The 22,350-nt window shown below is 40.7% G+C and overlaps 1 protein-coding gene across 1 annotated transcript; it reads right to left on the bottom strand.

The window, feature by feature from the left end:
* Positions 1-17,294: 17,294 nt before the first annotated feature.
* On the bottom strand, positions 17,295-20,486 carry LOC113285558. The gene is made up of 5 exons (XM_026534405.1): positions 20,377-20,486; positions 19,479-20,214; positions 18,878-19,392; positions 18,645-18,798; positions 17,295-17,984 (listed from the first exon to the last, which is right to left on the bottom strand). The coding sequence occupies exons 3-5, from the start codon at positions 19,181-19,183 to the stop codon at positions 17,929-17,931; spliced, it is 516 nt and encodes a 171-aa protein (XP_026390190.1). The 5' UTR covers positions 19,184-19,392; positions 19,479-20,214; positions 20,377-20,486; the 3' UTR covers positions 17,295-17,928.
* Between the last annotated feature and the right edge of the window lie 1,864 nt (positions 20,487-22,350).

Genomic DNA, 22,350 nt, shown 5'->3' with positions numbered 1-22,350 from the left:
GACGAGGCTATTACCATTTTTGCTAGGCTACGGGCCTTGCAAACGAGTTGGTTAAGCTTCTGTCCCTTCGAGGATGAACTATGGTCTGTGCTTGATCCCTTTAGAGTAAGGAAGGGTACGTAGGAAACCGCAATGAGTTTCAGCATTTTTGGTCCAACACGTTGGTCCCTCATATCATCTAAGCTCGGTAGCTCGACGCAAGAGATGATTGTGGCCAGACTTGATGAGGCTAGTTGCATGCCAGAAAGTGGATGCTCATACTTCCTATCAAGTCATAAAGAGTTGGTAAGTAAGGTAACGTAGGGAATGACAAGGGGCTTGGTGCGGCCTACGCCAAAGTCCAAGGCTTATGCCTGGACAAGACTCGACGATATGATGGTTGGTCAGCAAGATAGGAAATTCAGGGATGAATTCCCTACGTTGAGGCAAAGCCAGTGATGCACGCAATATGCATCAACATTGGCCTTATGGCCTTAAACCCTTTAGAGGATAAAGGGTAAGTTTTGAAACGGTGTGGAAGCTAAGTTAGATGCATCATGCTCCACGAGCATGCTTGCACGGGAAATTGAACGTGCATTTGCCTAGATTTGAGGCCCGTATCGTAGCTTCATCATGGCGCAGCGGGGAGATTACGGCCTGCGGGGCAACGCGCCAAAGGCGTAATTTTCCGCTCCGTCACAGTTGGCATCAGAGCAAGTTCCGAGAAAACTCTAGGGACTTTTGCGGAGTGGACTCATTGGCGAGTATTTTCCTTAATGGAAACTTAAAGTTGGAGAGTAGGTCAACTTTTGCGCATAAAGAGATTGTAACTGCTTAGCCAGTTACTATGGGAATCGAGTTGAGCGTGTTCAAGTACTGTGAGTTTGCCTGGCCTAAGTGGCACCCTACTTACGAGTGGATATCCGGAAGACCTTATGGGACGGTGGGTAGACAATGGGACTGATCATCCCCACACATTGGCAACTAGCCAAGGGTGTGCATTTTCAGGCCCGGCTAGCATCCCACTTACGAGTGGCAACCTGGATGACCGTCAGGGACGGTGGGAAACTGGAAACTGTTTCACACAGTACTGTGCTAAAATATTGTCATTTCGATGACATATTTAAACTTGTGAACCTTAGGGATTCCTGGGTGGTAGTATGGGATGCCATCTAGGATACCTGGTCGAGATATCCTCTTGGCACTGGCCAATTGTGATTGGTATTGTTGTGGGAACTTTGGGATTCCTGGGCAGGTGGTATGGGACGGTTGCTCGGAAGTTCTAAATTATTGTTCACGATAACTTGAAGAAACCCGTGATTTCTGAGCATCTGGTATAGGACTTTTGCTTAGGAAATCCAAACCGAAGATATTGTCCACAATAGTTTTTGGTTTTGAATGTGGGGGACGAAATTCTTTAAAGGGGTGAAGAGTGTAACATCCTGTGTTTTTAACATGGCGCATGCTAAAAGATGCGCCATGGCCTGAGATGAAGCTTCATCTAAATCTTCTGTTGCATGGTACGCGGTAGATTGGCTTAAGGCAAATGTCGCGCCAAAATGGCGCATTATGTTTGGCATTTGGCCAAGGGTCAATGTTGCATCATGATGATGCATTAGTCCAGTTGGGTAGGTGGCCTTGAGCTTGCAGCGCAATCATTACGAGTTAACACAATCATTGCGAAGTAACGCAATCATTGCGATGAACAGTGAAGAAGGCATGTCATTTTGGTCCCCTAAACATACTTGTAGAAATTCCATTAAGACATATATAGGGAGGGGTACTTGGTTGAATGTGCATATGCGGACTATGCACCAATTAAGCTTCATAACTTAGCCGTAAGAGTATAAATGATGCATAAGGCTCATTTATAGATGCGTAGCCTTGCGAAGAGGGCATTTGATGCTTAGGCATCACCATGCCATGTCGCGTACCCGATGATGCATAATCATTGTGCATCTTGATGGAATGGCATACGAACCGGGATATTACCATTTTTGCTAGGCTACGGGCCTTGCAAACGAGTTGGTTAAGCTTCTGTCCCTTTGAGGATAAACTACGGTTTGTTCTTGATCCCTTTAGAGTAGGGAAGAGTACGTAGGCAGGCGCAATGAGTTGCATCATTGCCGGTCTAGCACGTTGGCCCCTCATATCATCTAAGCTCGGTAGCTCGACACAAGAGATGATTGTGGCCAGACTTGATAAGGCAAGTTGCATGCCAGAAAGTGGATGCTCATACTTCCTATCAAATCATAAAGAGGTCGTAAGTGAGGCAACGTAAGGAATGGCAAGGGTCTTGGTGCGGCCTACGCCAAAGTCCAAGGCTTATGCTTCGACAAGACTCGACGAATGACGGTTGGTCAGCTAGATAGGAAATTCAGTGATGAATTCCCTACGTTGAGGCAAAGCCAGTGATGCACGCAATATGCATCGACATTGGCCTTATGGCCTTAAACCCTTTAGCGGAAAAAGGGTAAGTTTTGGAACAGTGTGGAATTTAAGTTAGCTGCATCATACTCCACGAGCATGCTTGCAAGGGCAATTGAACGTGTATTTTCCTTGCTTTGAGGCCCGGATCATAGCTTTATCATGGCGCATCGGGGAGATTACGACCTGCGGGGAAACGTGCCAAAAGACGGAACAAAACTCGTAGGTATTTATGTGGGAGACAGATTTATCTATTCCTGTAGAGTTTTATGTGTGATACATATTTGTTTATTAAAGTCTTCGACTTTGGGTCGTAGCAACTCTTAGTTGTGGGTGACATCAGCTAAGGGAATCAAGTGCGTAGTATCCTGCTGGGATCAGAGATGTAGGGAGCACAATTGTACCTTGGATCAGTGTGAGATTGATTGGGGTTCAACTACAGTCCAGACCGAAGTTATTTTGTAGTAGGCTAGTGCCTGTAGCGGCTTAATACAGTGTTGTTGATGGTGGATTTCCGACAAGAATCAAAATCTTAAAATCATAATACTGCATGTTTCTGACCCGGCTTCAGGAATGCATGTGACGATTCATATTTTACGATCCGTGAACCGTTTTCACGATCTCTGTTCGAGTACCATTTATTTTATTACTCCGATTTCATGGTCGAATCCACGATCCCATGGAATAGTAATACCTATTTTATTATTGCGAATTCATGGTCAAATCCACGGCTGATCCTATGAATTGATAATAAAAAACTACTCACTTTTATTACTCAGTTTCATGAATCATTCTCCACTGAATTTCATAAATTAGTGATAAATACTCAACAATCGGGCATCTGGACTACCACTGAGTAAGCCCCATAAGACAGTGCAAATGTACTCGACAATGATGCATGAACGAGTTCCCAAATGCGCGAACGCACATCCAAAATATGGAAAAATTAGGAATTCCGCATAAAACAGGAGATAGAAAATAACAATATTAAAATAATGGAGAAGCGCCCATGGGCCGAGCCCACCGGCCGGCTGGCCGGTCCCATGCTTCCTCCATTATTTTTCCTTATTTTTGTTGTTTTCATAAACTCATGAAGACTCCTCCATCTCAGCAACTTTCCTTATTTGAGCAAAACTCATGGTTTCTCCATATTTTGTGGTTTCCCCAATTTTGTGTAGTTTCACGAAAAATAATAATAAAAAATAGAGAAAGGTGTTGCGGGACCGGGCAACTTAGTCGGTCGGCCATGCCCTAGCCTTGGCCGGTCCCACACCTTACAATCCATAATTTTTCATAAATTGTTATTTTTCTCATCTTGTGAAACTCCACTGTTTGCAAAAATCATGGTTTCTCCATATTTTCTCAAATATTGCGCAAACCATGAAAACGCCAAAAGTCAACATGTCACATGACCGACTAGGCTACTCACAAAAAGAATATTAAAATATTTTTATTTTGATATTTATAAAATATTGATCAATTGAGCATACATGCTCATTCCAGCAAAAATCAAGAATTTCAGTCAAGATGAAACTCTTCTGAAAATCCACAATGTTGCTCTAAAGCACATCAGAAAATGCTGAAACTCTCAGTACGGAAACACGAAAACCATGGTAACACGTGCATGCCTTCTTAACCGGCCATGATCGTCCCTAGGTCTTGCACAAATCCGGTCCCACACGTTTTCCTAATTTTGACCTAATTTGTGCAATTACTCATATTGGGTCCAAGCTCTTTCCAAACAACTTGGGATTTGCTCAATCGACCATCAGCTGGTCCCACACCCTCAAGGGACAGTTCCATGCCTTCTTGGTCGGTCCCTCACTCATCCATAAATTAGGTTTCATTACCTAATGCTTAGACGAGCATTATTTCAGTAAATGATGAAACCAGCATTTAATCATCATTCTTTCACCAACTCTGGTGCACGCTCACTCAAGCGCTCGGGCGCCACGTGGACGTCCATAATTCCACGTGGTCATTCATATTTCACTCGACCTATTTTCAGAGATCCACCAATTAACGAACAATCGATCAAAAATTAGGGTTCGAACAAACGCTCCACGAATCATCATTCTGAGAAGGATTCAAACACCAATGAATTTATGTTGATCCAGCAATCATCATCTGGATTAATTATATAATATTTGGTAGTCTACCAATATTTTAATTAATATTTTATTGGGTCACGACATCCATAAATAATTTGCCGAATTGAGCAATACTTGCTCAGTCCACCAAAATTCAGTAAATTATCAGTAATTTGTTTAATTGAGCAATACTTACTCAATTGTTCGAATATTGATCCAACTATCAATATTCAGTAATTTATCAATGATTGCTCGAATATTGATCCAACTATCAATATTCAGTAATTTATCAGTAATCCGTTGGATTAAACAATACTTTCTCAATTGCTCGAATATTGATCGACTATCGATATTCAATAATTCTCCGAATGGAGCAATACTTTCTCAATTGCCCAACTATCAATATACCAGTAATTCGTCGAGCAATACTTGCTCGAGTTACTCGAATGTTCCACTGAGCAATCCGTCATTCATGCTCAATTCAACAAAACCTAGACTCATTGTCTAAATCAGGCAACGTGACTAATTAAATACACGTCTGCCATGCAGACTCCACGATTCGTGAGCCATCAATCACGTCACAAATGGGGGATATCACTTAGGGTTTTGGTCTGGTGGCCTACAACACGTGGATTCATCCACAACGAGAAATGTGAGTAAGTCGTGTCAACGGTTGGAGGAGTTAGCAAAGTAGTGGGTGAGTGATCAACCAAATCTCCGCACGACCTGAAACTGGTTTCACCACGATTTCCCACTTCCCACTCTTTCACTCAAGAAACCTTCGCACTTACAGGGATCAGGGTGTTCATCATTCTTGAAAAATAAATAAGTCTAAATCGAGGACAACCGAACATAATCACCATTCGTCAACAACTCGATAAAAACTTATTCACAGAACTCAGCTTCAGCAGTTCACCAAAAATTGCAGAAACCTTCAACACATCCACAATCCTTGATGATCACTGATCCCACAAAGTTCTCAGCTTCCATCCTACAGATCAACCCATCTCCCTCTTTGCGACCGAATTGACTCTGGAACGGCCATTGACTTGGTTTAGGCCAGAGTCCTACAGATTGATCTCTCGAATTTAAGCACTCCCTTTGCAGTGCATCTGTATGAGGTTTAACAGTTTGGTAGGTTCGAGGAATCTCCATCGCACGGTTATTCCCTCATTCCCTAAAAAACCAGCAAGCCGTTTTTCCCCATCCACAGATTGGTGACCACAGTGGGAGATTAATCTCTCGGTTGTAATCTCACATTCTCACAAAATGGATGGTCTTAAGTCTGGGTTAGTTACAAATGCAAACGACGCTGGTACTAGTAAAAATAACAATGATGGTATTCCAGAAACCATTCCTGCTTCCAACGATGGTGGTACCACTCCTCCTCAAACCAACGTTGAAAATCATCCTCTCTTCGTCCGGCACCCCGAAGAGGTCAGAGAAAATCCACCTACCATAGCCGATCTCATGAAGGTCCAGGAAGTTCTCGCTAAAAATCAGACTGACATGGCGGCAACACAGAAAGAGTTGTGCAATTATCTCAAAACTCTCACTGACAAGATGTTAGAGAAGATTCAGGAGAAAGGAAAAGCCAAGGAAACATCTGACTTGAAGTTATTCCAGTCCACACAGTTGAAGATGATGAAGTCCACAAAACTGCGGAAAACCCACCAATAAATGAGTCTGTCGGTTTCATCACTCGTGAAGATCTAGAGCGATTCATGAAGGATCTAGGAAAGGGCAAGGCACCATCTGTCCATCGTCATCAACCTCCCTATTCCTCTGTTGTACAGAGGATTTCTCTCCCGAATGCATATACTTCTCCAACGTTCACACTTTATAATGGAACGGGGAACGCCCGAGATCATGTTTCTCGATTCCTGGAGGCATTAGGAGAACATGAATAAAATTATGTCGTCCGACTGAAGGAGTTCTCAAAGTCTCTGACCGGCCGAGCATATACTTGGTGTAACAATATTGCACCATGGAGCATCGCTAATTGGGGAGAAATGGTTAATGCCTTCTACAGGAAATACTTTTTCGTTTCAGAGCAGATTACTCTTTCTGACTTAGGGAGAATGGCTCAGAAAAATACCGAACATCCGAACGAATATGTTAAGAGGTTCAGAATTCAAGCCTTGGATTCTCATGATCCTAATGTTACTGAACAACAATTGGTGGACTTATGCATCAACGGGTTGATCCCTGTCTACAAAGCCTTGCTGGAAAATCTCCGGTTCCAAACTTTCTCAGAACTCCATGAAGCGGCTAAGCGATCAGCAACTACTGCTCCAGTCTTACTGGAAAGAACAAAAACTGTCAAAATCGAGGAGCCGCGAGACACTCGAAGCAACATCAGACGCCTATTCAATAAACAATACAATGTTCAACCTTCCATGCATGTTGCTGAAGGAGGAAAAAGGAAAGATGAGGCGCAACAACATAAGAATGCTCCTCCAGCATCCCATCCTGGAAAAGCACCAAGGAAGGACAACCAGGATAGAAATGCACAACCACCGGCTCAGCATCAGCAGAACGACCAAGAAAAGCCATATTTCCCTTTTCCCATTGAAGAGGTGATCGAGTTATTGGAAGTCAGGATTCAAGACGATGCGATCAAACTACCTCCCGTCAGAAGAGAGCCAATAGAAGAAGAAGTGGAAAAATCCACGATACTGTCGCTTCCATAGATATGTCAGCCATCTAAGTGATTGCAGAACTCTGAAGCGCATATTCAAAGAAAAGGCTGATTCAAGGGAATTGGGGACTGAAGCAGTACACAGGAATCCTCTCCCGATCAGAACGTTTGCACTATCCGAACAACCGGTCAAGGAAGCAGTTCAATCCTTAATTGAGCATGTATGCGAGTTGTTGTACTTGTCAAAGGTCTAAAGATATGACATGTTCGCTGCACTGAACCATATTGCTTCAGAGAAACGATTAACAATTCATGGGACACTCCCTGAACCTCTGGCAACAGACAAAGAGATGTATGACTGGGGACTTCTCACTACGGTACATCTCAAAGGAAATGAATTCAAGCGAGCGTTGGTCGACGTTGGCACTGCTGTTAACATCATCTCCTTGAAAACCCTCAGAGCTGCTAGAATCACTCGGAAAGAAGCAACTCATGCTCCTATCTTAATCAGAGATCATGAAGGAATATCTAGGGATGCTTACGGTTACATCATTCTCAATATAAGAAATGATTCAATCTGGACATAAACTAAATTCTTCATAATTAAGGAGGATCCATGATATGACATGGTTCTTGGGCGGGCATGGATTCATGATGGAAAATTTGCTACGGTATCTTCATCTTCAGTTACACATTTCTCTATTGAAGAAAGCTCTGACTTGGAAGATGATCAATCGTTCGAACATTTGGGAAAAGTCGAAGCCTTGATGGAACTCACACAAAAACCTGGGGAAAGCGCCCACGAATTCGTCAGAAGGTTCCGCACTCAGGCAAGTATTATTCCCACTGATGCATATGTATTACCAACTTTCAAATATGCTACCCTAGTCCGGGGACTCAGTTCTTCTCAAAACCTAGCTATCGCCAAACGTTATGAGTGGTTAGTTTTGCCTCAGCGATACTTCACCGAGTGGTTAGATGCAGAACCTCTCAAAATTCAGCAATCCACCGACACGGTCATCTCCAGGATAATGGATGAGTTTGATGAACAGTATCCTAGATGCTCCCCTTTGCGCGAGTGTCCATATGTACCACAACCATGGAAATCCACTGCTCGGGGAATCCCAAATCATCAGAAGATATTCAAGGCGCGTACAACCAAGCCTAACAAATTCCAGGAAGGAGATTTAGTTCTTAAGGAAGCTAAACGTAATCTCCATTCTGCAAGGAGCTCCAATTGGGAAGGACCTTTTATCATTGCAAGATCCATGATTGGAGGATACTACAAGCTAATCAACATGGATGGCAGTACCATACCATTAATTCATGAGAATCGTCTCAAAGCTTTTGATGTCTGAGGTATTCGGCAATTCAGACGTTCCCTACCAGACACAAAAATATTTGGTTTTCTTTTAGGATTTTCTTTCACATGTATTTTCGATTCCTCCAAAGCGTTTGCAATACTGGCATCCAGTATTTGAATTCAACAATTTATCAAAGTTCTTTATTTAAGAAAAAATCTCTATCAGATCCAAAACCCAAAAGAAAATCCTCAATCACTCACCAATCAAGAAATCAAAACCAAAACCGAAATCTAAAAGCCTCACATCTCTCAGAAGTTCAAAGTTCGAGAGACTATGGAAAGAAAACTAAAGAAAGTTGGCGAAATATAATTTCTGCTTTTCTGCATCCTCCAAGACTTGCAAAGTTGCTCTCTCCGACTCCAGCTTCTTGGTCAACCCAGCAACTTCAACCATCTTCTTCATCACGGCCTCACTGGTGAAAGGTGTGTTTCCTTCTAATACTTCCTTGATAACATCAACCTTTTGACGAAGCCACTTCAGATTAAAGCCGGATTCTTCAGCATTCTTCAAGTTGTACTCCCAATCAAAGAGTACATCTTGAGTAACAATACTTCTGGCCCTTGAGTGTCCTACTAAACGGAGGAGTAAAAGCAATCACTCCATGAATATATTCATGCACTATCATGCGGTTCTCCATCACTGGAGCAGCATCAGCATCCATATAAACAACTTCTGTCTGAGTAGTTCTTCCATTCTCGACTCGGGTTCCACCATCTCGGGCATAAATGGAGTTTCAGTCACCTCTGCAGCATCAACCGCAAACATTTCATGGTCTTGAGGTGCAGGATGTGTGTCTCATCATCAACATCCCCAGGATTTCTCAATTCATCATTGTTGGTTCTATCATTCCCAACTTCGGCATTTGCCACCTAATGCGAAGATTACATGGGATTAGAGCGTCTTAAACATGGAAACCCAAAACAATCATAAAACCCAGCATGTAAGTGAACTATCACTATCTAAGTTCTCTACTATGCATCCAAGACATGAGCAAATAGTATAGAAGTCATGAAACATGTTTTCAAACAACCACATCTGAAGAAATTCTGCACTGCCCTATATGAAACGATGAACTGGGAGCAATTGGTAAGGAATCTAAGGTTTAGTCATATACCATTCTCTTCGCATGGATGTTATCTACAACATATAAAAATTTCATAGCATTTGGATTAACGATCAAAAAACATGTAGCCGAAACATTCAACTACACGCCAGTTGAGAAATTTCTGAAAGTCTCCTGGAAGTTTTCAATTTCGCTAATTTTGGCCTCCAGACGTGCTCTAAACCCGAAATGCATCTGTGATATAGCTTGGAAATTTCCCGGGCTTGAGGATATATGGGTAGATCGTGAAAATCTGACGTCCGACGAAGATTTTATGGCGTTTTTGCTAAAGGGCTGAGTTCTGAATTTTCTGGTGACGTATTTCGGCAAAAGTTTCATGGGTCCTCGTTCATTCGTTCAAAAATCAGTAATTTCATACTTCCATAAATAAATTAAAAGAGATATACTTACCAGGGGAGTCTCTAAATCATTTTGAAGGCTCGACAATACCGGAATTTCCATTGGCAATGCTGTTATCTCCATTCGGTTCGGGATTTCGGGAATTCTCCATATTCCCATGTTCCAAAGAAGAGTGTGCTTCATCAACATGCTGTGTATCTACAATAATTTCTTCCTGCATTCACCAACAACAATTATTATTATTTAATTCAAGGAGATGCCGCGATCACCGAAAGAGATACTACATCGACTTCTTCACCAGTGTTGGATTCCTGGATTGTTTGCCTGGGAACAAGTTGAAGACCTTCATGGAGCAAAAGTATGAAAATAAATAACAAACCTTGGTCTCGTGATCCTAATTGCACGGGCAGGGAAAAGTCATGACACAAGGAGCGCTAACAACTCACCAAAGAAACGGCTGGGGACTGCACGTCATCTTGTAGTCCTTACTGCTGGGTTCTCCACTCCCATAGACTTTCTTCCATTTCCGTGGAGTCTACATTGATTCGGGATCTCACTATTCGATCATCCTGTGGTAAATCTAATGAAATAACCAGAAGTATAACTCAGTATGAAGGATCTCTCACCATCACTCAGAGGTCCCAGAAGTACCATTTCTTCAAGTTGCATTCGTAGAGATGTCATCTCTGGAAACACCATCTTTGGAATTATCATCATGGGAGTCAGTCATTCTTGCAAAGTGGCTACTTCGGCACATCGTTCATATAAAGCGCAGGATTCAACAAAACAATGAATCATGGAATAAAGGTGCTCACAACAGCGTCTATAAAAATGGTAACTATCCAACTCTTACCTATTTACAATTTCACTAGCTATAGTGATTACAATCTCGAGAATTTGTTCGCTCCTTCAGACCTGCAAAGACGAACAAAATTCGTTATTCACAACCATAACGTGATTTTCATAAAACTGTGAACAATTCACATTATTGTCACCGTGTGAGCAACTCCCACCGAATGAACACTCATTGGTTTTGTGCATACACTACCAGATCACAAAATCCATGCAAACAGTATTTCATCAAAAATTATGTACTTCTAGCAATTGCTGAAAATCAAAAACTTAATTTCACATAAGTTTTTACTGTGTGAACATTCACTGGTTTTTCAAAAATTGTATAGACGTCCATTCTAAATTATGAAAACTCACATACAAATATTATTTCACCATGTATAGTTCTCTACTTTCAACAGTTATTCAAAATCAAAACATTGACTTTACAAAAATATATTTTAACGTGAAACTCACGTAAATTTGAAAAAAAAAATATATATATATATATATATATATATATATATATATATATATATATTGCTCCCTCGCGCGAGCATCCGTGTTTGAAACGAGTATATTTTCAAAAATTTATGAAAGCTCACATTTCGAAAATAAAAAAATTCATGAAAGCTCATCAACAAAATTTTTATTACTAACAGACGCACGTCTATTAAAAAAAAAACCTTTTTCTCTTGTACGAGCATCCACTTTTGAAACGAGAGTTTATTCCCTTTTGTGAAATCTCACATATTTAAAAAAAAATGGCTTCCGTGAAAGCGCGTAGACAAATTTTTTATCACTATATTTTGTTTGTTTCTTAACTACGAACGACGCACGTCTGTTCCTAAAACGAGGATTTCTTTTTGGGCTCCGGCCCGCAAACATTAAACCGACCAAAACAGGATACCTGATCGTCCTGAGCATTTGTTTATTTCTTAACTCCATCACACCATCAGGATCCTCACCTGAGCATTTGCTTGTACATGACACCATTGGAGCAAATCGGGGTTTTGAAAATACCTTTGTACGACTGAGTTCCGCTGCTCATCTCGTAGAAAATCACCATCTAATGCTTACTGCGGCACATGACCGTCCCTCACTAAGCAGGGGACTTAATGTTGATGGTGGATTTTCGACAAGGGTCAAAATCGTAAAATCATGATACTGCATGTTTCTGACCCGGCTTCTGGAACGCATGTGACGATTCATATTTTACGATCTGTGAACCGTTTTCACGATCTCTGATCGAGTACCTCTCAGATCCACGATGAATATGATTCTCGAAATGCCTCCCACTTGTTGAGCGTTAGTTGTTGTGCATTTCATCGCGTCCCTATATGTAGAAGAAATATTGGGCGGTCCTCCGTACATAATTGTTTGTTGAGAGGACAAAACGCCTTCAGGACGTCGGTGACACTCGTTGTTCCCTGACTACATAGAGGTACCTGCCTCTACATAGAAGAATGATTGGGCGGTTCTCCGTAAGATTGAGAGCAATAGCGCCTTCAGAACGTCGGTGATACTCACTGTTCTCTGACTATGTAGAGAGACCGTGTATAGACCCAGACGGTTCTCCGTAAGATTGAGAGCAATAACGTCTTCAGGACATCGGCAACACCCGCTGATTCACTGACTATACACAAGATTGAATTCCTAGAATATAATCTATCTTATCTCATTACTCCTATTTCATGATCGAAATGGTAATAGATAAATGTATTACTCCGATTTCATGATCGAATCCACGGCTGATCTCATGAAATAGTAATAGATATTACTCCGATTTCATGGTCGAACCCACGGCTGATCTCATGAAATGGTAATATCACCACTTATTTTATTGCTCTGATTTCATGGTCGAATCCACGATCCCATGGAATGGTAATACTTATTTTATTATTCCGAATTCATAGTCGAATCCATGGATGATCGTATGAATTGATAATAAGAAACTACTCACTTTTATTACTCAGTTTCATGAATCATTCTCCACTGAATTTCATAAATTAGTGATAAATACTCAACAATCGGGCATTTGGACTACCACTGAGTAAGCCCCATAAAATAGTGCATGTGTACTCGACAATGATGCACGAACGAGCACCCAAATGCGCGAATGCACATCCAAAATATGGACAAATGAGGAATCCCGCATAAAACAGGAAAGAGAAAAACAAGATTAAAATAATGGAGAAGTGGCCATGGGCCGGGCCCACCGGCCGACCGTCAGTTCCCTAGCCGTGGCGGGTCCCATGGTTCCTCCATTATTTTTCCTTATTTTTGTTGTTTTCATAAACTCATGAAGACTCCTCCATCTCAGCAACTTTCCTTGTTTGAGCAAAACTCATGGTTTCTCCATATTTTGTGGTTTTCCCAATTTTGTGTAGTTTCACAAAAAATAATAATAAAAAATAGGGAAAGGTGTTGCGGGACCGGGAAACTTAGCCGGTCGGCCATGCCCTAGCCGTGGCCGGTCCCACACCTTACAATCCCTAATTTTTCATAAATTGTTATTTTTCTCATCTTGTGAAACTCCCATGCTTGCAAAAATCATGGTTTCTCCATATTTTCTCAAATATTGCGCAAACCATGAAAACACCAAAAGTCAACATGGTCACATGATCGACTAGGCTACTCACAAAAAGAATATTAAAATATTTCTATTTTGATATTTATAAAATATTGATACATGCTCATTCCAGCAAAAATCAAGAATTTCAGTCAAGATGAAACTCTTCTGAAAATTCACAATGTTGCTCTCACGCACATCAGAAAATGCTGAAACTCTCAGTACGGAAACACGGACACCATGGTAACACGTGCATGCCCTCTTGACCGTCCATGGTCGTCCCTAGGGCTTGCACAAATCCGATCCCACACGTTTTCCTAATTTTGACCTAATTTGTGCAATTACTCATATTGGGTCCAAGCTCTTTCCAAACAACTTGGGATTTGCTCAATCGACCATCAGTTGGTCCCACACCCTCAAGGGCCGGTTCCATGCCTTCTTGGCCGGTCCCTCACTCATCCATAAATTAGGTTTCATTACCTAATGCTCAGACGAGCATTATTTCAGTAAATGATGAAACCAGCATTTAATCATCATTCTTTCGCCAACTCTGGTGCACGCTCACTCAAGCGCTCGGGTACCACATAGACGTCCATAATTCCACGTGGTCGTTCCTCTTTAACTCGACCTATTTTCAGCGATCCACCAATTAACGAACAATCGATCAAAAATTAGGGTTTCGAACAAACGCTCCACGAATCATCATTCTGAGCAGGATTCAAACACTAATGAATTTATGTTGATCCAGCAATCATCATCTGGATTAATTATATAATATTTGGTAGTCTACCAATATTTTAATTAATATTTTATTGGGTCACGACATCCATAAATAATTTGCCGAATTGAGCAATACTTGCTCAGTCCACCAAAATTCAGTAAATTATCAGTAATTTGCTAAATTGAGCAATACTTGCTCAATTGCTCGAATATTGATCCAACTATCAATATTCAGTAATTTATCAGTGATTGCTCGAATATTGATCCAACTATCAATATTCAGTAATTATCAGTAATCTGTTGGATTGAGCAATACTTGCTCAATTGCTCGAATATTGATCCGACTATCGATATTCAATAATTTGCCGAATTGAGCAATACTTTCTCAATTGCCCAACTATCAATATACCAGTAATTCGTCGAGCAATACTTGCTCGAGTTACTCGAATGTTCCACTGAGCAATCCGTCATTCATGCTTAATTCAACAAAACCTAGACTCATTGTCTAAATCAAGAAACGTGACTAATTAAATAAACGTCTGCCATGCAGACTCCACGATTCGTGAGCCATCAATCACGTCACAAATGGGGGATATCACTTAGGGTTTTGGTCTGGTGTCCAACAACACGTGGATTCATCCACAGCGAGAAATGTGAGTAAGTCGTGTGAACGGTTGGAGGGGTTAGCAAAGTAGTGGGTGAGTGATCAACCAAATCTCCGCACGACCTGGAACTGGTTTCACCACGATCTCCCACTTTCTCACTCTTTCACTCAAGAAACCGTCGCACTTACAGGGATCAGGGTGTTCATCATTCTTGCAAAATAAATAAGTCTAAATCGAGGACAACCGAACATAATCACCATTCGTCAACAACTCGATAAAAAATTATTCACAGAACTCAACTTCAGCAGTTCACCAAACATTGGCAGAAACCCTCAACACATCCACAATCCTTGATCATCACTAATCCCACAAAGTTCTCAGCTTCCCTTCTACAGATCAACCCATTTCCCTCTTTGCGACCGAATTGATTCTGGAACGGCCATTGACTTGGTTTAGGCCGGAGTTCTACAGATTGATCTCTCGAATCTAAGCACTCTCTTTGCAGTGCATCTGTGTGAGGTTGAACAGTTTGGTCGGTTCGAGGAATCTCCATCACACGGTGATTCCCTCATTCCCTAAAAAACCAGCAATCCGTTTTTGCCCATCCACAAGTGTGTGTTCAATCTAGACTAGGTCCCGAGGTTTTTTTGCATTTGGGATTTCCTCGTTAACAAAACTTCTGGTATCTGTGTTATTTGTTTTCCGTATTTTATTTTGTTATATAATTGAAATATCACAGGTTTTGCGTTGAATCGATCAATTGGGAAATCCAACTTTTGGTTGTTGATTGAAATTGGTTGATCCTTGAACATTGGTCTTTCGTACCGTTCAAGTGATTTCTCTTGTATTCAATTAGACTCGCAGATTTCTATTTTCTTGAGTAAGTATTGAATCGAGAAATTGAGATATGACTCTTTGATATACTTTTTATTAAGATTGAGTCTGACTGTCTAGTTGATTCTCTTAAAAGTATATAGGAGTTTGTCCATACAGATTGCTAAGCGAAATATTGGGTGTGGTTGTTAGACCCCCGCTTTTTCGGTTACACTAATAAAAGTCATACCAATACATAAGTCAGGCATTGTGACTAGTTTTACCAAGATACATAACAAGCTATGATCGGTTCTACTAACTCACACATATTGGTAATCCAAATATATGCAATGAATAACAATACCAATAAGCCCAGCTATTTCTCTTTTGATTCACAAAACAAGTTCATGAATATACTTCCTTTAAAAGAATGTAAACATTGTTTCGTAGGACGAAATCTTCACCCATACCCATACACATAATCACAATAGCATTCATACGATTATGGCGATGTCTTATATATGAAGTTCAAAAGATAAGCGTTATACTTCGTACCGTAATTCCTTAACACTATGTCTACTAGAGTATAATCATTCACAGCTTCGCAGTTATGTTTTCAATATAGCACGACTTGAAAGATATGTTCGGAATGAAACAGTTCAACTCAAAATATTACTAACCTCAAGAGGAAGGATGATGTCATCGATGTAGTTTGTTACTTCTTCACATTCTTCAAGTCTTCGAGTAATACTTGTATGTCTCATTATCATAATCTTTCTAGCCTAACCTATACGAAATTGTCTCTAGTACATAAGCAAGCGACTCTTTAATTGAGTTTTGATTCACTAAAATATGACAACCAAACTTGAAATACCAACGCTTGGTGGGTTCAACCGAGCTATGCTCTAACAAGATTGCTCAATCCCAACGGGGAAGAGATAGAGCGCCCATGAAATATCAAATACTTAAAGAAATACCACCCTTAAATCAATCGCACGAGGGGCTAGGTTATGAATACAAGATCTAAATACCAGCTTGTAAAAGGTTACAAAACTTATCTGAATGTACAAAGGGCCTTCAATCGCTCTTTTGTTATTAATAAAATGTCCTCTTTTGCTTTAATAATTATTTGTTATTATTTTTCGTCTTGTTTTCATTTATTTTTTCTTTTTTTTTTTCTTTTTCTTTTTCCGCATTGCATATAGAATTAGGATACCACGAAATTACTCTACAAAGTCCATCAAGTTTATGGCATTCAACCGAGATACCAATCTTCTTAATAGACCATCATGTAAGACACGGGTCTAGCCACACCTTTCATTATTCATAGAATGAGGCGGGTCCTACCCAAGATGCCTGAGACGGATAAAGAGACCTAGGGCAATGCCATCTGAACTCATGAAGTGAGATGAAGCAGGGAACACCCTGAACTACCTTATACGGAAACAAACCTAGGATAATGACATCACGATCTCGAATCAGATGATAGCCTGAATAACAGGAGGTATCTAGAACTAATCGACTCATCCTTGGCTGAGGTGCGAATCTGATTGGCAGAGATATCCCCCATACAAAAAGCCACAAAAGAATGTGACTCACAAAACTGATCACACGGCTAAGGGGAAGAAAACATCATAAGGGGACAATATGTACAAATCAAATGCAAACAAGAAAGTTTCATCCACTACAGATAAGATATTGTAAGAGGTTGCTTGTCTGAATAAGGAACTGATCACTCCTCGGCCTTGCAACCCATAACTAATCCAGTAGAAGGAGAAAACGCAGCATTCTGATAAAAAGAAAAGAAGTCGAACATTTCATATAAAAGACGATCAAATCACAAAAACTATGTAGTTATAATTCCTCAAACAGCAGAGGACTTACCACCATTGACCAACCTCCGAATAAGCACGAAGATCCACACAAAAAAAAAACTAAAAAAAAAAGCCTCGGAATGAGCACGAGGACTTGTCACCACGACCATCACCTTTAAACATTGCCTCGGATAACACACGAGGGATTACCAACAACGCAACACCAATAGTATAAATACCAAAAGAGGAGAAAAAACACCAAGATGAACTACCCAAACTATGAACCTAAAGATAGATAAACTAAGATATTACAACATGCTCAAGCAACAGCCTTATCTTTCCCAGATCCCTCGGATGGACCGTCATCTTTTCCATATCCCTCGAATGGAGAAACAACCTCTTCAACTGGGGCACGATTCACAATAGATGGGGAGCCAACAACAATTTTCTGACGCTCACGATGAATCACAGCCTTGTAGGAATTCTTGATTTTCACAGCATATTCAGCATGGAGATCCTGAACCTTCTGCACCCATTCTTGATTGACAGCCTCGATCTCCTCCTCATGCCGATCTTCAATATCATTGAGCTCATGGTCTAAATTCTCCTTCTATTCATTCAAATCTACCACCTGCTTCTCCAACTCAGCCAGGCGAGTGCGAGCTTCTGCAAGATGCAACAGGAAAAGATCAGCACAAATAATAATTTTAAGGAGTGGCCTAGGAAGTAAAATCATAACTAAAATAACAACCTTCATGTTCAGCTAAGACAGAGTTTAAGGTCTGTTCAACTTGGGCCTTTTCATGGTCTAGAGCACTAATCTGTGCCTCAAATGAAGTCACAGGATCACTACCAGCAGGACAAGCGAGCATATTCCTATCACGAGCTTTCTCGAGTTTAATATACTCTGGTTTAATCCTCTGAAGCTCTGATCTATCCTCCTCTGCCTGCTTTAACATGGGCATATGGTCGGATTGCCACTCCAAGAGCTTCTATTTTTGTGACTGCAACAACTTAATCTCGTCAGAGCGAGATACAACTACTTGCTTAACTCCTTAAACCCTTGAACGAAGCTCCTGAATGCGATCACGATGCACGTCCACATCCCTCTTGGTAGAAACCAATTCTTGCTCCAAAGAGTAAATCTTGCACTGGAGAGAGCTTGAGTCAATCTTCACCAAACAGAGCTCCTGACTATGCTTATAGGCCACGGTGTCAACCCTCTTCTCCAATTGACGAATGGTTACTAATAATCGAAGGACCATTTCAGACCCAAGGGTCCTAAAACCTCTAAAAAATGAGGGAAAAGGGAAGAAAGATAAATACCTTCATGAGCCTGGTTCTCTTGGTGAAGACGCTTGATCTTACGCCTGGCCGCCGATAGATCGGATTGCAAATGTTGAACAGTGCTCTCCGAAGCGGTAGCCCGTTTCCTAGCCACCCGCGACTCGGCCAACATAGCAATCCTCAGGTTATTGCTCTGGCATACCAAACAAAATTAGGAGATGATAGTGGGGTATCCCTAACACATACATCAACGAGGGGTAACAAATTCTTACAACGGTCACAAGACGACGCTGGGCCAATCTGTCTTGCGAGTTCAAAACTCGTACTTGGTCCTCCCCTCTCATGATTGCAAACAAATCGGAGCAAAGCAAGACAACGTCATCAACAGCCTTATCAAACACGATGAAAAAGACAGAAGCATGAACTAAGGCAGAAGAACTTGCAAAACCACTAGCAAAAGCGCTAGGAAAACCAACATGATCAATACCAACAACAGCCTGACTACCCCCACCACCAAGAGCACCTCGTTCAGACGATGTACCCTTTCCAACGACGTAACTCACCTGGGGAACGTTCATCTCCGACCTCGGAACAACCCCTTCACCCTGAAAGGGGATAGACTCATGTGGGGCACGTCTCCAATACCCTCAAAGAAGGACTCATCAAAAGTAGTACCAATAACATCATCATCTTCATCAGATAAACATGCAAGATCAACATCCAAAGCATGCATCGCAATATCACCACCAGCATGAGAAGGGCCCGAACCTTCCACAGAGTTTCCTCGCTACAAAGAAAAGATGATATCAGATGCTAAGCTATAAAACAGGAGCAAGGTATATATACCTTAAAACACAAGATAGTATTTTATACCTTAGCATCCTCAGCAGCTCGAATAGATCCAAGGACCCAGGGTTTATAGGCAGAAAGATATGTACATTGAGAAGCTGAGGAATGACACTTACGATCTCTTCCCAGCCATAGATTCAAGGACCCACGATCCGAAGAGGAACTAAAAACCACTTCGGATCGTTAGTATTACTAAGCGTAAGATTGTTGGCATTAGGAGGATCCAAATCAGAAAGAAGCAAGGGACCCTTCAAAGAACGACGATATCCCGAAATCCCCACACCAAAACCATCAAATTTTTCTCCGAGAGGATGGCACCAGTAATTCTCCATGAAGTTTATACAAATCGGAATGAGACGGATCGAACTATTTCTTCTCGTGATCAGTAAACCTACCCTTACTACGTCGGGCACTCTCACGAAGTAGGCGCCAAAAATTGCCACTATGTTGAAATACATCCCCTCGAGGTTTAATTTGGGTAAGAACCTCGTACTGATAAGAATTTAGTGGACAACACAATTGAAGACGAAGTCTTGCTTCTAACTGGCCCATGGAGATCACTATCTCATTGGGACCACATGTTTGCTCAGCGATCTCGCGAGTCAAAACCCCATCCTGGTTTTCATGATGAGCATAGGAGACTTTGAATCTCTGCAGACGATACTTCACCTTCAGATTAGCAAGATATGCGGCATTATCTATCTCAGGCTGTTTAATGACAGTTGGAGGCTTAGAAGCAATTGTCTTATCCATGTCGGAACTAAAGAAAAATCACCAGAGAAAAATCAAACACTAAGAACAAATACTGAAACAACAGTAAAAATAATGAAGAAAAAAACCGGAAAAAACCCATAAAACTGATGGATGAACAGTAAAAACAAGGTACAACCTTAAAAACAAAAGGAGGAGAAAAGGCACTTACCGCTTTAGAGGACGAGAAGATGATGGACTTTTCCTAGACATGATCTTAGTAAAGGAGGAAATAAAGAAGAACAAGAAAAGACAGAAGAAGAAAGAGAAAAAAAAGCTCTGAAGAGATGCAGAAGAAGTGATGAAATGAATATGACACTCTCTCATATGAATATTATATATATAAGAAACATCCCTCGAATATTAACCGGCACCTTAAGTCCAGCAGGTAATACTGCATTAAAGTCAAATGCATGGCCGAAATTTCGGGACGTGGCGAAGATGAAAAGACACGTGAACGTTTTCTTTCCATCGTACCCCTAGTAAGATGAAAAGAAAATGAGCAAATTGTGAGGGCAAAATAGCTAATCGCCATGTGTAAGCATCATAGGAGGTGATCACATGATAAGAAGCCATAAAAGATACACCTCAAAAGGTGACTACACCAGAACCAAGACATCAACTGATCAGCCTCATGAAGGACGCGTATAAAGAGTAGTCAAATCACACAGACGATCAAGTCTAAAAATAAACAAGGAATTAAATGAGAGTCAAAAGAGGTGTGATACAGCTGTGGGCAGAGGTACATCGTGTCAGAAGCTCAGACGAAGGATGACGAATGATCGGAGGTGTGGTACGATGCGAAAGGAGTGTAAAACAATCCGAAAGGAGAATCGTGCGATACACTTGTGGGGAGAATAAGTAAAAGCCAGTCCGAGCGATGATAATATGTACGATGAATTCGCCAGCTTAGAAGTACCGTATCATATCTTCATTAGTTCAATTCGTCTATAAATACCAGTCCATGTAGAAGGAAGTGGACATGTAATCTTGAATGGTATTTCTCCAAAGAATTGTAGAAAGAGATTTAGAGAAAGAAAGAGTTGGAAGTTTAAGTATATTTGTAATTCATCTAGGGGTAAGACCTTCAATAATAAGAATAAATAGTTTTCTTCACCGTGGATGTAGGTCAACAAGGTAGAACCACGTTAAATACTTGTGTTCATCTTTACTTTCATGTTCTTTACATCTTGTTTTACTTAAAATTTTGAATGTTTTTGGTCTTATAGTCGTTAGATCTTCTTGGGTGTAGCCATCAGAAAAGATGTAACTGCAAACTTAACACTCATTTTCATGAACACAAAGACATTGATCTTGGATCACAATCATGTGATCAAATAAGTCTAGTGTTTTTAGAGAATTGATCAAATGCAAATTATCTCATAAAAATAATTTTAATTTCAACTGAATACAATCGACATTGTTGGTAAATGCACAAAGTACAAATACATGAGTCTTTCATGAATCGATTGAGTCATGGTACGCGGACCGGTTTGCAAACTTATGAGCAAAACCGAGTTCCGAAGTTGACAGAACTTTTTAGTTCACGTACTAGTTTGCAGACCTAGGTACAAAATTGAGTTCCGGAGTTGACAGAACTTTTTCAGTTTGCGAACCGGTTTGGAAACCTTAAGACTTTACCAGTTCCGGAGTTCAAAGAACCTTTTCAGTTTGCGTACCGGTTTGGCTACTAAACCGGTTCAGGAACATAGAATTGTATTTGTTCGCATACCGGTTTGGATACTTAAATCCGGTTCCCTTACCACAATTCCAAAATGGTTTGTATATGGATATGCATACCTATATGGATCTCGAAACAAACATATTTTCTTATGATATGCATACGAATATGCGTATCACACAAATTTGTAAGTCGATATATAGATACTCTTCTACGTGTACGAGTACATGTAATATGGCTTCATACATATAATAGTTTTCTCAGTTTGTAAGAATGATAACACTGTCTTGTATTCCGAATATAGTAGTTCTATATTTTTCTCTAAATCAATTCGAAACATTCCCGAGTAACATCAATGACACATATCATCGTTCAAGGATATTTTCGGATGATAAACTTGAATCATGATTTGGTTCCGAACAATGAATCGTTCTCTACCGAAATTGATCAAGTTTGAACAAATGT

The sequence above is a fragment of the Papaver somniferum genome, chromosome 6 (assembly GCF_003573695.1).
Source record: "Papaver somniferum cultivar HN1 chromosome 6, ASM357369v1, whole genome shotgun sequence".
Classification (NCBI taxonomy): Eukaryota; Viridiplantae; Streptophyta; class Magnoliopsida; order Ranunculales; family Papaveraceae; genus Papaver; species Papaver somniferum.
This window is presented reverse-complemented; position numbering and strand designations above follow the sequence as displayed.

What these genes read in the sequence shown, in the direction of transcription:
- LOC113285558 (XM_026534405.1), bottom strand. Translation starts at nt 19,183, where the DNA reads ATGAACGTTCCCCAGGTGAGTTACGTCGTTGGAAAGGGTACATCGTCT. An exon ending in AGCGTCGTCTTGTGACCGTT is followed by an intron (nt 18,799 to 18,877) that starts GTAAGAATTTGT and finishes TTGGTATGCCAG; the next exon opens with AGCAATAACCTGAGGATTGC. An exon ending in AGAGAACCAGGCTCATGAAG is followed by an intron (nt 17,985 to 18,644) that starts GTATTTATCTTT and finishes TGCATCTTGCAG; the next exon opens with AAGCTCGCACTCGCCTGGCT.